Source organism: Coprinopsis cinerea (assembly GCF_000182895.1).
Source record: "Coprinopsis cinerea okayama7#130 chromosome 4 map unlocalized cont3.4, whole genome shotgun sequence".
NCBI classification, from domain to species: Eukaryota; Fungi; Basidiomycota; class Agaricomycetes; order Agaricales; family Psathyrellaceae; genus Coprinopsis; species Coprinopsis cinerea.
This window is the reverse complement of record NW_003307541.1, coordinates 2,199,898-2,211,500: the sequence shown is the minus strand read 5'-3', so window position 1 is coordinate 2,211,500 and position 11,603 is coordinate 2,199,898. Positions and strand designations below refer to the sequence as shown.

The window sequence follows — 11,603 nt, the reverse complement described above, 5'->3', positions numbered from 1 at the left end:
CAGGGGCCTGCGCGCGATACAACTGGGGCTGTAGCACAGGAAGGAAGAGACGATATGAATGTGGACGAAATCAATAAACGGAACCGGACCATTTAATGCCATGGTGTGTCGAACCTACAGAAAAGGATGCAAGGTGTAGGGTGTTCCCCTCTAATAATCTTCACTTTGCGAGCATCACACTATGTTTCAGCGACCCAAATGCTTGTTATTATTAACAGACGTGGACAAAAGCGCTGCAGATATCCTAAGGCTACAGAAACGACCCAAACTAGGGGGCTATTGAAATGGAAATCGATCGAATCAGAAGTGCAACTAGATCTAATGCGCATGCGAGGGTAAGAAATCATGAACGGGGTATCCAAAAGCAGACCATTAAGTACTCATTAAGGGCTGGAAAGAGTTAACTATTAGTTGCCGGCCTGGGCAATGCACTGTGCCTGTTGGGCATTGCAAGCCTGGACGTTGAATCCATTCTGATTTCCAGATGCGTTGGCAGCGTTGGCACACTGGTTGTTCTGGACGTCACAGGAGCGGACGAGGGCGTTCCTTCGGTTGTTAAAAGCAGCGTTGCCTTCGACTTGGAAGCGTCCACCACCAATGTCAGTGACAGCGGGAGCGCGGACACCACCCAATGCACCGGCGAAAGCCTGGATGTTACCGCCTTGAGCAGCTCCACCGTTGTTGTTGTTGTTGCCTTGATTGTTCTGGTTCTGGTTGTTGTTCTGGTTGCCGTTGTTGTTGTTGCCACCGTTGTTTTGGACGGGTTCAGCACTGCCAACAGGTCGGCCCTGGTTGTCGAAGGCTTGGACGGAAGCGAAGTTCTAGTCGAAGACGATTGTCAGCGAGAATCGAAGTAAACAAAAACTGGGACTCACCGTTTGCTTGCCGAATGCAGCGTTGAAGGCATCAGCCTGAGCACCGGTTCCGACAGCTGCAGCCTGGGCAGCGGTACGAGCACGAGCGCAAGTGTCCCGGGCCTGTTGATCAGCACCGCAGGTATTCACCAAAGAATCGCAGACGAATTCTGTTTCAACCAATCAGAAAAGAAAGCTGCATCAAAGGACGAGCAGACGTACGGGTGATGATGTTGACGTTCTGAGCAGAGCCGTGGTTGAAGGAGGCCTTGTCAACGGGTTCGAAAGCAGTCTCGCGACGACCATCGAGGCCTTGGGCGAAGCGAATCTCGGGGACAGAGCAGCTACCAAAGTTGCCAATGGCACCATTTCCGTTGTTGCCGTTGTTGCCAGTGTTGCCGTTGTTGCCATTGTTTCCAGTGTTGCCGTTGTTGCCATTGTTTCCAGTGTTGCCGTTGTTTCCAGTATTGCCAGTGTTGCCCTCAGGTGCGGGGGCGGCGGGGGCAGGAGCAGGAGCAGGAACAGCGTTAGAGCCTCCCGAGACGATACGACCTTGGTCATCGATGACAGTAGCGGTGGCGAAGTTCTACAAACAAGCTGGATAAATACTTCAATCGAGACGAATCAGCGAAAGTGAAACCTACCGTGGTGATACCAAAGACAGCGTTGAAGGCATCAGCCTGGATACCAGTCTTCTCGGGGGTGGCAGCGGCAGCAGCTTGCTGAGCTTGAGCGCAAAGATCCTTAGCAGCTTGATTGGCGCCGCAGGTGTTGGTCAACTGGTCGCACATGGCACGGGTGATGATGTTGATATTCTGAGCCGACCCTTGAGAGAACGACTGAGGATCCTTCGGTCGGAAGCTGGTCTCCCGTCGGTTGTCAAAGTTGGGACCGAACTCGATCTCGGGAACAGTGCAGCGACCAAAGTCGACGCCTCCAGGAACACCAGTGGCAGCAGGCTGGCCTGCAGTGACGGTAACATCAGCAGTGGCGGTAGGGTTGGCGCCAGTGACGGTGACAGTGACGACTTCTTCGACAGGGCAGTCCTCGTTCACATCTTCACCGGCAGCGGGTTCGGGAGGGGGAGGAGCAGGAGCAGCGGCACCTCCGAATGGGAAGGTGTTGGCCTGTTCGCCCTTTCGAACGGACCTACCCAAGGCAGGGTCGAAGAAAATATCGGGATCGTTGTTGGGATCCTGGGCCTGAACGAGACCGTTCAACTCTGGGTTCTTGGGAGCCTTCTGGCAGAAGACGGAGTTTCGGAGGGTGGGAGGGCTGGTGGAGAAGTCGGGGGGAGTGTTCTTCTCTGCCTGGCGGTACTCCTGGGCGATGGCAATCATGTTGGCCTGAGTAGCGGCATCGAATTGTCGACTGGCATCTAGAAAAACGGTCAGAATGCATTCAATGTAGGCGAAAAGGAGTTGGACGTACCAATGATTTCATCTGCCAAGTCTTGCTGAGAGCACTCGGGCTGCGCAGCCAACAACGGAGTGACGGCCTTGCCAGCGAGGGTACCACAGACTTCACCGGGGCAGGCATTCCTGAGCTTGTTCAAAACTTCAGGTTGCTCTTGTCCGAAGCGACGGGGGTAGAGGTAGACGGGACGGTTGTCGCGTTCCAACCAGCGCTCTCGTCCGAGAACCGCGTCCGAGGTGGCGAGCAAAACAAAAGTGAGGAGGCCGAGTTTTGAGAACATGTTTTCAACGGGTGGATGTCAGAAAATGGAGGAGGTTAACGAGGGTGGTCGATTTCGAAAAAAATAACTTGTCTGGGACGAATGTCGAAGAAGCGTTGGATATTGGAATGAGCGACTGAAGCGCTTGAAAAGATGGACTCAGAAAGGATGAATAGGTGGTCAATTGAAAAGAAGGAAGGAAAAAGACACCCGGTCTGAAAGGAAAGACAGGAAAACACGCCGTCAACAACTCAAGCAAGTGGTTCGCTGAACCAAAGGGAAGCAAGACAAGGCTGAAGGTTGTCACAGTGAGCATGCCGCTTTTAAAGACGTGGCTCGAGCCAGGGACTGATGCGCAGGCATTACCGTATGTCGCGATGGGGACCATGGGAGCCATGTACCTCCTTGAGTCCTCCTTAAAGAGTCCGGAAGTTCTATAGCGAACGCCGGTTGTTCTTGGAGCGTGATTCGAGAGTGGACCTTTTTGTCGTAGCAGTCCTTGGCGACCGTGCCAGGCAACAATCTGAGAAGGGGTTTCAGGCCTTGACCAGCATCCGTTCAAGCGTAGCTGCATAGGACGATACAGACCAGAGGACTGCGCCCTAGGTTTATGCGGAAATCGCTCGAGAACATGCACCGTAGAGGTTCAGGAACATAGAGACAAACGTTAACAGATTCGCTCAACTGGAGGAGAGTTGGTGATTGTTGTCATGAACACACCTGCCAAAAACATGCACCTCTTGCCCTTTTCTGATCCAGAGACGCCGGAGTGATGGGAATGATCTCCGGCTCGTCCCACCACAATGTTGCATGCTCTGGACGTTCCCTGCCTTTCTCATCTTTTCCGGAATTTGAAGGACGCGCGAGGAACACATAATTAAAAGATGCTCTTTTTTCTTTCATGAAAGTGCCCGAGTTGTACCGTCGTATAAAACCCTTGTACCTGTCGTTTGGAAGTAGATACAACACCCACGCGCCCTGAAAAACATATATGCTTTACGCTCACCATAGCACCAAAGTGCCCACTTCAGAACCTGAGGTTCGAGCAATTCAAGGTTTCACCGAGCGGTATCGTGTTTTGATCTTCACGAATTCCGAGACGGCTTACACCTGGAGACCGCGACTGCTTCTTCCCAACCCAGCGCCTCATCCACGCTACAACTCTCAGGAAACGGAGTGTTTCGAGGGCCCAGGGACTCAGAAATTGCATCCTCTCTCCACTTGTCCCTCGGTGCCTTTGCCATGCGTAATTAATGCTCACTACGCTTTCTTATCGGGCTCTATCAGGCCGCCATGAAAGCTTTCATCAAGCCTTGGACAACTTGACAGATTGTTTCGTCATCATCATATCCAGAGCTAGGTATGTTACACCGACATTGCACCGAACAGAAGGGGTTTCCACATACACACACATACAACGTAAAGAAATCGTCGCGGCCAGCCTACACATAGCAGGAGTACAAGTACAACACAGCAGAGGTATACAAGAGAGGCGACTAGGACAACGCACGACACAATAGAGTTACAATGCAACTCCCTCATCCAGCAAAGGGAGCAGTGTTGGCCTGGCTCCCTCTGACAACGGTCGCTCTCAAAGCAGGGTCGAAGAACAGTTCGGGGTCATTGGCAGGGTCTTGAGCCTGAACCAAGCCGTTCAACTCGGGGTTCCGGGGGGCTTTCTGGCAGAAGACAGAGTTCCTGAGGGTCGGTGGGTCGGTGGTGAAGTCCTATACAGCCAACGTCAGAGAAGTTGGAACTGCACAACGGTTCGCAGCTCACAGGGGGAGTGTTCTTCTCGGCTTGACGATATTCTTGTGCAATAGCAATCATATTGGCCTGAGTAGCAGCATCGAATTGTCGACTGGCGTCTATATCCATATATCATCAATAACGTTTCCCATCCAATGACCAAAGAATACACACCGATGATATCATCAGCCAGATCCTGCTGAGAGCACTCGGGCTGAGCAGCCAGCAAAGGCGTCACAGCCTGACCCGCCAAGGTGCCACAAACATCTCCAGGGCACGCGTTCCTAAGCTTCTCCAAAACCGCAGGTTGCTCCTGGCCGAACCGACGCGGGTGGAGGAAGACAGCCTTGTCGTCTCGCTCAAGCCAACGTTCGCGGCCGAAAACGGGGGCGCTCGTGGACAAGAGGACCAAGGACAAGAAACCGAAGTTGGCGATCCTTGAGAACATTCTTGAAATGGTGTTTAAAACGAAGAGTTGGCGGGGTCGGACAGAAGGAAAGTGTGTCGCTGAATTGGAAGAAAGACTTGATAGAAGGGAAAGACGCCTGGCCCAACGAAAAGAAGAAAAGTCGAAATAAACACTGAAGCAAAGAGAGAAAGAGAACGAAAGGCAAAGGGATTCACTGAATCACCTAAGGACCGCAGGAGAAGGCTGGAGGGCACACTCGGTCCAGAAAGGCACTTTTATACCAGTCCCTTCGGGAAAACCACCGCCGAGGTTGACCAAGGTCGCTTTCGAAAACGATGGCTACGGATTCGAAAAGTTCCATTATCGAAGCTTTGCGGAGTGGGATATGCAACCTATAGAGCTGTTGGGTAAGTATTGGTGATAATTGGCAAGGAAAAGAAAGCCTTCGAGGACGACGAGATCTTGTCGCCATCTCACCTCCAATGACGTCCTGAGAGTGAGAAGAGATATAACGTTACTCAAGAAATACCGCCCACTTGAGGGCAGAATTCACCTACGGCAACGGCAGTATGCATCAGTTACGTTGGCAATGCCCCTCGTTTCGCAAGCGCGTCTTTGAGAAGAATGGACATCAGGCGGGGTGTAATGAACTGAGATATTAGTAGTAGACACACCCTGAGCACCATGTCATCCTTTTCTTTGGCAACAAGTACTTTGTGCACAGTTTCGAACTCAAGTTTCCCTCAGGTGAACCGACAATCATAACTCACAATGAGAACGTCGTAATTCCCTAGGGGTAGTTGGCGCTTACAGGGTTCAAAGCGCCTGGGCACGTGTAGACCGTGAGTAGACCTCTGACCTCGGACGTGGAATTGATGAATGAGCGAATTGCGTTCTATTGCGGATGGCGGGAGTATGATAATGATAGGTCCAGCACAAAACTATCAAGAGTGGGTATGCTTAGTGGTGGTGCTCAGCGTGCTCCTCACCCCGGAAGTCGAGAGCGTACACTGAAAAGGGGAAATTGGTGAGCAAAATTCAGAAGACCACTTGCAGGTAACGCACCGGAGCCGCACTCCACGCAGCGGGAAATCTTGTCCTTGTTCACCATGAACCAGGTAACGTCGTGAGAGTCGGCAGGGGAGCCAGTGCAGCCAATCATGCGCTCGACATCCTGTGGAATACAATCAGAAGTGAAAACGGAAAGTCAAGCAGGACTTTTACGCACATAGGAAAGGACCTTGATGGGGTCGGCCTTGGTGCCAATTCGGCTGGAGTCCAATGGGCTGTCGTCGAAAACGTTGACACCCTCAAGCTCACCGAGCAATTGCAGACGCTCGATACCGGTGGCCTGCTCAATGTCGGTGGGGACCTGGCCGGGCTTTCCTCCGGAACCGTAGAGCTGGGGAGGAGGAGGGCCCGAGTTTGCGCGTTGGGTGGTGGAGAACGCGCGGAGGGCGACGGCAGGCCTGGCCGAGGAACGGACGGCGTTGAGGGCGGGGCGGGTGGCAGCCTGAAGGGCAGTTTTGAACATGGTGAACGTCGCAGAAAAAAGTTTTGTGGTCGCTGTCGAGGAGGATGGCGAGCTCACCACAGTTCAGTGTCACGGTGAATCCCCGTGTGACAAAAAGCACGTGAGAATATATCCCGCGTCGTTCCGATTATTTAATATTCGAGGCAGTTCGAGGCTCCGCTCTTCCACGTGAGCGTGAACATCCATCCTGAAATCTAACGAGACTGCAGACGCGCATTGAATAGGCAGGAACAGCTGGCCCTTTCGAAATGCACACAAGCAACTCGTAGACGACTTTCGTAACGACCGCAATGATGCATCACGCTCGAGAAAAGACGGACCTCCTCACGACACCAACCTTGGGCGCACCCTCGGGACACCAAGACAGCGCAGCGGAAAGCCATGCAACATGGAACATCGTGCCTCTATGCTTCACAGGACAAGCAAACCGAAAGCCTTGAGGCGTTTTTTCCAACCCGGAAGCTACTGTGTTTCGATAGTCTCAAAGTTGGGTTTCTATAGGCCGCCTTTATCAGTAGCTAATGTACCTCGATGCCTTCCGCTGCGAGTGAGAGCCCATTGACATTACAGGACTCCGCTGCTGGATATGTCACTATACGTTCCGGCGCCGATCTAAGATGACCTTCTCAAAGGTGACTGTATTGTGAAGCTCCAAAGGACTCGGCGCTGATAAGCGCCGTATCGAAGAGGGTGCAATGTTCAGTCGCGTAACTGAGCAACAATGCCCCAATCTAAATCCTTTTTGGTGTGTTTTAGTGCGCCGACAGAGTGTCGACCATAGGCGGCAGATGTACAAGATAAGTAGCAGAGAACCCAATTGAATAAACAGCTATCTATCCATGAAAATCCCTGGCAAATCCTTCATCTCCAAAATGTGTACACCTGCCTCCTCCAGCTCAGCCTCAATCTCCGCCTGGATTATCGCGGCCGATGTCACCCCAGCGCCATGGACTGCAGCGCCGTGCAGCACTTCGATTCGGTCAAAGGTAGCGTGCGCGCCACGAACGAGTATAATCTCATTCCCTCTCGCCAACGCCCCACTGGCCGTTGCCCGAATACTAAAATCCGTTTGGAATCCCGCCACCACAATCTCCGCATCCGTTGGTATAAGACTCCCCAACTTGGTCCCCGCAAACGCATTGTTCTTTCTCTTGTCTAAAACCACTTCGTTGGGAAGGGGAGGGAAGATCAACTGCCATCCATCGGTTCCCGGCTCGTCTGGGTCTCCCGGATCTCCCGTGTTTCGAACGTGGATGATAAGGGGTGGGTTGGGTGATGACCGCGCGCATGTCAGGAGTTCCATGAGGTTCTTGTACACCGTCTTTGCAGAGGGTACGCCTATCGGTGGTGGAGCGAGCATGAAACGTTGAATGTCGAGGAGAAGGAGGACATGTTTGTTTCTTGCGGCATCAGGGGCCAAGTCGACGGTTCCAGGATCCTCAGATCCGAGTCTACTGCCTGCCAAGCTATCTGACGGCGACGAGGACGAGGAGGGTGTTGACGGGGACAAGGTCGCCATTGGGGTTGTGAATGTGGTCAGCGACATTTATTGACTTGCGCATAGAAGACCATCGATTCCAAGAGAAGGGCGCCCAGCTTCGTTGCTGCACGCCGCATCGTGTCAATCCCATCAACTGACCCAAACCCTGGGATGATGTCATTTTCCACCATTCTCTCGGGCCATTGTATCTCGCAAAGGAGGTACCTATAACCCCCAAGGTTTTTGTACTTTACATCGAGTCTGATACCGTGAATGATGTACGTCATCTCCAGCGAATCCGCCCTCTCAATCCTTTCCATTCTCCTCACGCACAACGGAACCAACTTCCTCGTCGTGCTTCTCGCTCCCGGCAGCAGAATCGTGGATGAGGCCAAGCCGTCGCAAGATAGCATCGTGACGTATCTGATCGGCCGCAGCTAGTCCTTCCGTCGCACCGAACACGTCGTCCATCTCTTCCAGTGTAAGTCCTAGACAAAGCTTGCTTTAGCATGGTGCGAACCTTGAGGAACGGCGCTGGAACTTGCCTTTGGTTTCAGGAACCTACCGCGAAGAGCATCCTTAGGTTAATACACTATGTAGCCTCATGCATCAGAGTTCTACTTACGAAAAACCAAATGAATAGGCCGCCGAGCAAGGAGAATGCCTGCGAAGAGATCGTAAATGCCTGTTCGTCACAAGGGTCCATTTGTCGGAACTCACGCCAAAGAAGATAAAGGTTCCAAATCGGAGGTGTTCCAGCATGGTAGGGGTAACCTGACCGACTGTGACAGGCTTAGTCTTCAGCGAGAGCAAAGATTCCACGAGGCATACCAATAAAGTTGTTCATCTGAAGTATACTGGTGAGCAGCACTACAGTTGAAAGTCTCCTTAGACACATACCCAATTGGATGAGGCCGCGATCGACAGCCCTTTTCCTCGAACGCTGAGGGGCCAGATCTCTGCAACCAAAATCCACGCACAGGGGCCTGGAAATCGTCTAAAGATTAACCTACACCAACACTCCCCGAGGCCAAGAACGTACCCCAGCTATAGCCGAACCCTGTGCAATGGATCAACACAACGTGACATGGGCGAGAACATCACGAAGCGCTCACCGATCGCAAAGATCCAGACAAGCACGCAGGCAGCCCATCCCGCGGCAATATGCCTACAAAGTCCACGAGTTAAACAACGTGGAGTGAAAAAGGATGACCCACGCTACACTTACGTGTCCCAGGAAGTATAGAACAGCCCGCTGAGAATGGCGACGATCAGGTGGCAGCTGCATGGTACGAAAGTATGAATATCCAGGATTATGGCTCATTATAGGATTCGATCACGACGCACGCAGCCATGAGGAAGGCACCAGAAATCAAGACAGGTTTTCGGCCAAGTTGATCGACCCATAGGACTGCGGGAATAGTAGCGATGAACATGCTAAAGAGGGATTGAATGGCATGTCAAGGAGGTGGCAGGACAAGGGCTCTTACACAATTCCAACCACACCAGTGGCGAGGAGGGAGATGGTATTGCCTGTCAGACCAAGGGCCTGGAAGATCGCAGGGGCATAGTAGAGGATGGCATTAATGCCAGCTATAAAATTCCGATTAGCCTATTGCCGAGTTCATATGGTCGAATATACCCACTCCATTGTTGGAAGAACATGGTGCTGGAAGTAAATCAGAAACATGGTTCCCAAATGTAAACGGCACTTACAATGACCCAGCGATGACTCGTCGCAGGAGAGCTATGGATGCGCCCGTTAGCTGAACAGAAGGAAGGTGGAATGGTTGTGCTTACTCTTGGATCGCAAAAGGGAAACATAATCGAAGAAACCCAACTTGAATCCAGATGCAAACGTGCCATCCTGGTACTGAGGGAACTTCAACTCTTGTGTCTCCTTTTCGAACAAGTACTGAGCTCGAATCTCCCTGCCAAAGACCGTTAGCCTTGGTGACCATATCTCAAACTCCTGGGACAGAGAAAGCTCACAGAAACTCAATTTGCACCAACTCATGGTCAGGAGGTAGACCCCGAGCATTACTCAACACAGTCAAAGCCTCGTCATCTCGACCCTGATTGACAAGCCACCTAGCAATACATGGTGCATTAGAGAAGGGCGTCTAGGCGATACACAAGGATGGCGTAAACGCACCTAGGCGAGAAAGGCATAAACAAAATTCCAACTCCCAGGATAACGGCAGGAGCCAGTTGGAGCCCAAGCGGAATCCGCCATGCAGCTTCAAGTTGGCCTTCGCCAGTACCTCCGATATAATTCGTGCCTGCAGGTTCAGGTGTCTCGACTTAGCAAGTATACTTTGATGGAGAAACACGCTCATAAGAAACCGCACACGCACCGTAATCGATCCAGAAAGAGACCATGATACCAAACGTAATGGCGAGTTGCTGCAGGGCGACTAAACTCCCTCGAACTTCCGGAGGCGCGATCTCGGCGTTGTACAATGGTACAATCATGCTGAGCGAGCCGATACCTAGACCAGTTACGAACCGACCTATTGAAGAAACCATCAGCTACGTGCTTTCATGAAAGCATGACCACAGGGGCGGTAGAGGACGACGGGAACTCCGAAAGTGGGACTAGAACGCTCTCCATCCGCTACCACCTTCTCTCTGGCTCCATTATGGGACAAGAATTCTGTCTCTCAGGCCACTTACCTCCGAAGATAGGCGCAATGGTGAATGCGGCAGTTTGAATCACGACACCGATAAGGAACACGACGACAGCTGACCATGAAGAAGAACTGCGTGTCAGCAAACCCATTCAATTCTCCCGTGAAGTGAGAAAAGTAGGATCCAAGGGCTCAGGTGTGCGAGCAATCAGTATCCAAGACGTGAGATGTGGAAGCTCACCCAGTACGATGGTATACTTTCGGGAGAGCTTATCCGCAAGATAACCTAGCGCGATTCGTCAGACTCAGAAAAAGACGTGTTGCAAGACATCGTACCAGTGACTAGGACACCAAACCAAGCGCCGAGTTCGAGGATGGCGACTAGCCAGCCTTTGAGTCCAGGATCATCGACTGTATCTGAAAACCTGGTCTTGAACGAATGCATCCTTTAAATGCCAAGTCAGATCTGCGCGCGCCTATGCGGATGGGTTTGCCTACGCCAAAACACCAGAGAAGACACCCTAGTATCATTGTTAGCATTGGGACGGACAAGTATAGACTGAACGGACCTGATTGTAACCTAATCAAACCCAGACGGCTAAGCGCGCGTTTCTGCGATAATCTTCAAACGGTAAACATACCATAGAGCCTGTTCAGAGAGCACCGTGAGCAGCGTAGCAAACGAGGAGATAAAGCGAACATACAATCCTCCAAGAGAGGCAAACACCGCAATAGCAAAGACTTTTCTGTTATGGACCAAGCCAGCCTTGGCGGGAACGTTAATCGTTTAATTCCCTGATCGACTGTCGCCGCTCTATTGAATGAAGTCTTGGACTCACCCAACCAGATTTACCAGCAAGCGCCTTTCGACGCGTCGTGGTAACAGCAACTCCACCGCCAGCCATGATCGTTTAGTGTCTGCAGATGGACTAAAGAAGGGGGGAAGGCTTCGAGGAGAAGAGGAATCGAAAGAAGCCTAGAGAAGGGAAGCCCATGTTTTGAAAGAACTCCAGCTTTTTATGTCTCCACAGACAGGGGCGAGAAGAAAAAACCCACTGGTGGCCTCGTTGTGCTCTCACATGCCCGAGATTGGGTGGAGAAGAGCCGAATTGTATGATAGAACGACAGAGAAGCAGCAGTAGGCCCCTCAGGAAGGACCCGAAATTTCGCCAACGAGACAGGTTAAACGGGCTTGACGGTCCGTTCAGGTCGCACAGATGCCTGCCTGGTATGGCTGGCAAAACGTTTGTTCCAAAGACGTTGCCATGGTCA

General features: G+C 52.0%; 5 protein-coding genes across 5 annotated transcripts; all 5 read right to left on the bottom strand.

Annotated features, from left to right (window-relative positions):
- Positions 1-407: 407 nt before the first annotated feature.
- CC1G_12420 (hypothetical protein) lies at positions 408-2,807 on the bottom strand (the record flags this gene model as incomplete). The annotated part of the gene is made up of 5 exons (XM_001836327.2): positions 2,286-2,807; positions 1,499-2,232; positions 1,077-1,440; positions 876-1,024; positions 408-821 (listed from the first exon to the last, which is right to left on the bottom strand). The coding sequence occupies exons 1-5, from the start codon at positions 2,548-2,550 to the stop codon at positions 408-410; spliced, it is 1,926 nt and encodes a 641-aa protein (XP_001836379.1). The 5' UTR covers positions 2,551-2,807.
- A 1,260-nt stretch (positions 2,808-4,067) lies between these two features.
- Positions 4,068-4,726, bottom strand: CC1G_12419 (hypothetical protein; the record flags this gene model as incomplete). Its single annotated transcript, XM_001836326.1, has 3 exons — positions 4,068-4,256; positions 4,309-4,397; positions 4,453-4,726. The coding sequence occupies 3 exons, from the start codon at positions 4,724-4,726 to the stop codon at positions 4,068-4,070; spliced, it is 552 nt and encodes a 183-aa protein (XP_001836378.1).
- An 839-nt stretch (positions 4,727-5,565) lies between these two features.
- On the bottom strand, positions 5,566-6,221 carry CC1G_12418 (cytochrome c oxidase polypeptide IV; the record flags this gene model as incomplete). The annotated part of the gene is made up of 3 exons (XM_001836325.2): positions 5,566-5,697; positions 5,753-5,861; positions 5,916-6,221. 3 exons carry the CDS (start codon positions 6,219-6,221, stop codon positions 5,648-5,650), a joined length of 465 nt encoding a protein of 154 aa, XP_001836377.1. The 3' UTR covers positions 5,566-5,647.
- Positions 6,222-6,943: 722 nt separating this feature from the next.
- CC1G_12417 (hypothetical protein) lies at positions 6,944-7,793 on the bottom strand. The gene has a single exon (XM_001836324.2). It carries the CDS (start codon positions 7,765-7,767, stop codon positions 7,051-7,053), a length of 717 nt encoding a protein of 238 aa, XP_001836376.2. The 5' UTR covers positions 7,768-7,793; the 3' UTR covers positions 6,944-7,050.
- A 214-nt stretch (positions 7,794-8,007) lies between these two features.
- CC1G_12416 (sugar transporter) lies at positions 8,008-11,236 on the bottom strand (the record flags this gene model as incomplete). Its single annotated transcript, XM_001836323.2, has 25 exons — positions 8,008-8,189; positions 8,232-8,262; positions 8,327-8,365; positions 8,422-8,483; positions 8,533-8,548; positions 8,602-8,687; positions 8,744-8,761; positions 8,817-8,869; positions 8,919-8,983; positions 9,042-9,138; positions 9,192-9,294; positions 9,348-9,370; positions 9,418-9,448; positions 9,502-9,632; positions 9,694-9,792; positions 9,857-9,983; positions 10,059-10,214; positions 10,378-10,446; positions 10,573-10,617; positions 10,668-10,777; positions 10,830-10,852; positions 10,901-10,911; positions 10,973-10,980; positions 11,036-11,097; positions 11,171-11,236. The coding sequence occupies 25 exons, from the start codon at positions 11,234-11,236 to the stop codon at positions 8,008-8,010; spliced, it is 1,713 nt and encodes a 570-aa protein (XP_001836375.2).
- Positions 11,237-11,603: the final 367 nt, after the last annotated feature.

Excerpts from the sequence above, each read along its gene's own strand:
- CC1G_12417 (XM_001836324.2), bottom strand. The coding sequence starts at position 7,767 with ATGTCGCTGACCACATTCACAACCCCAATGGCGACCTTGTCCCCGTCA.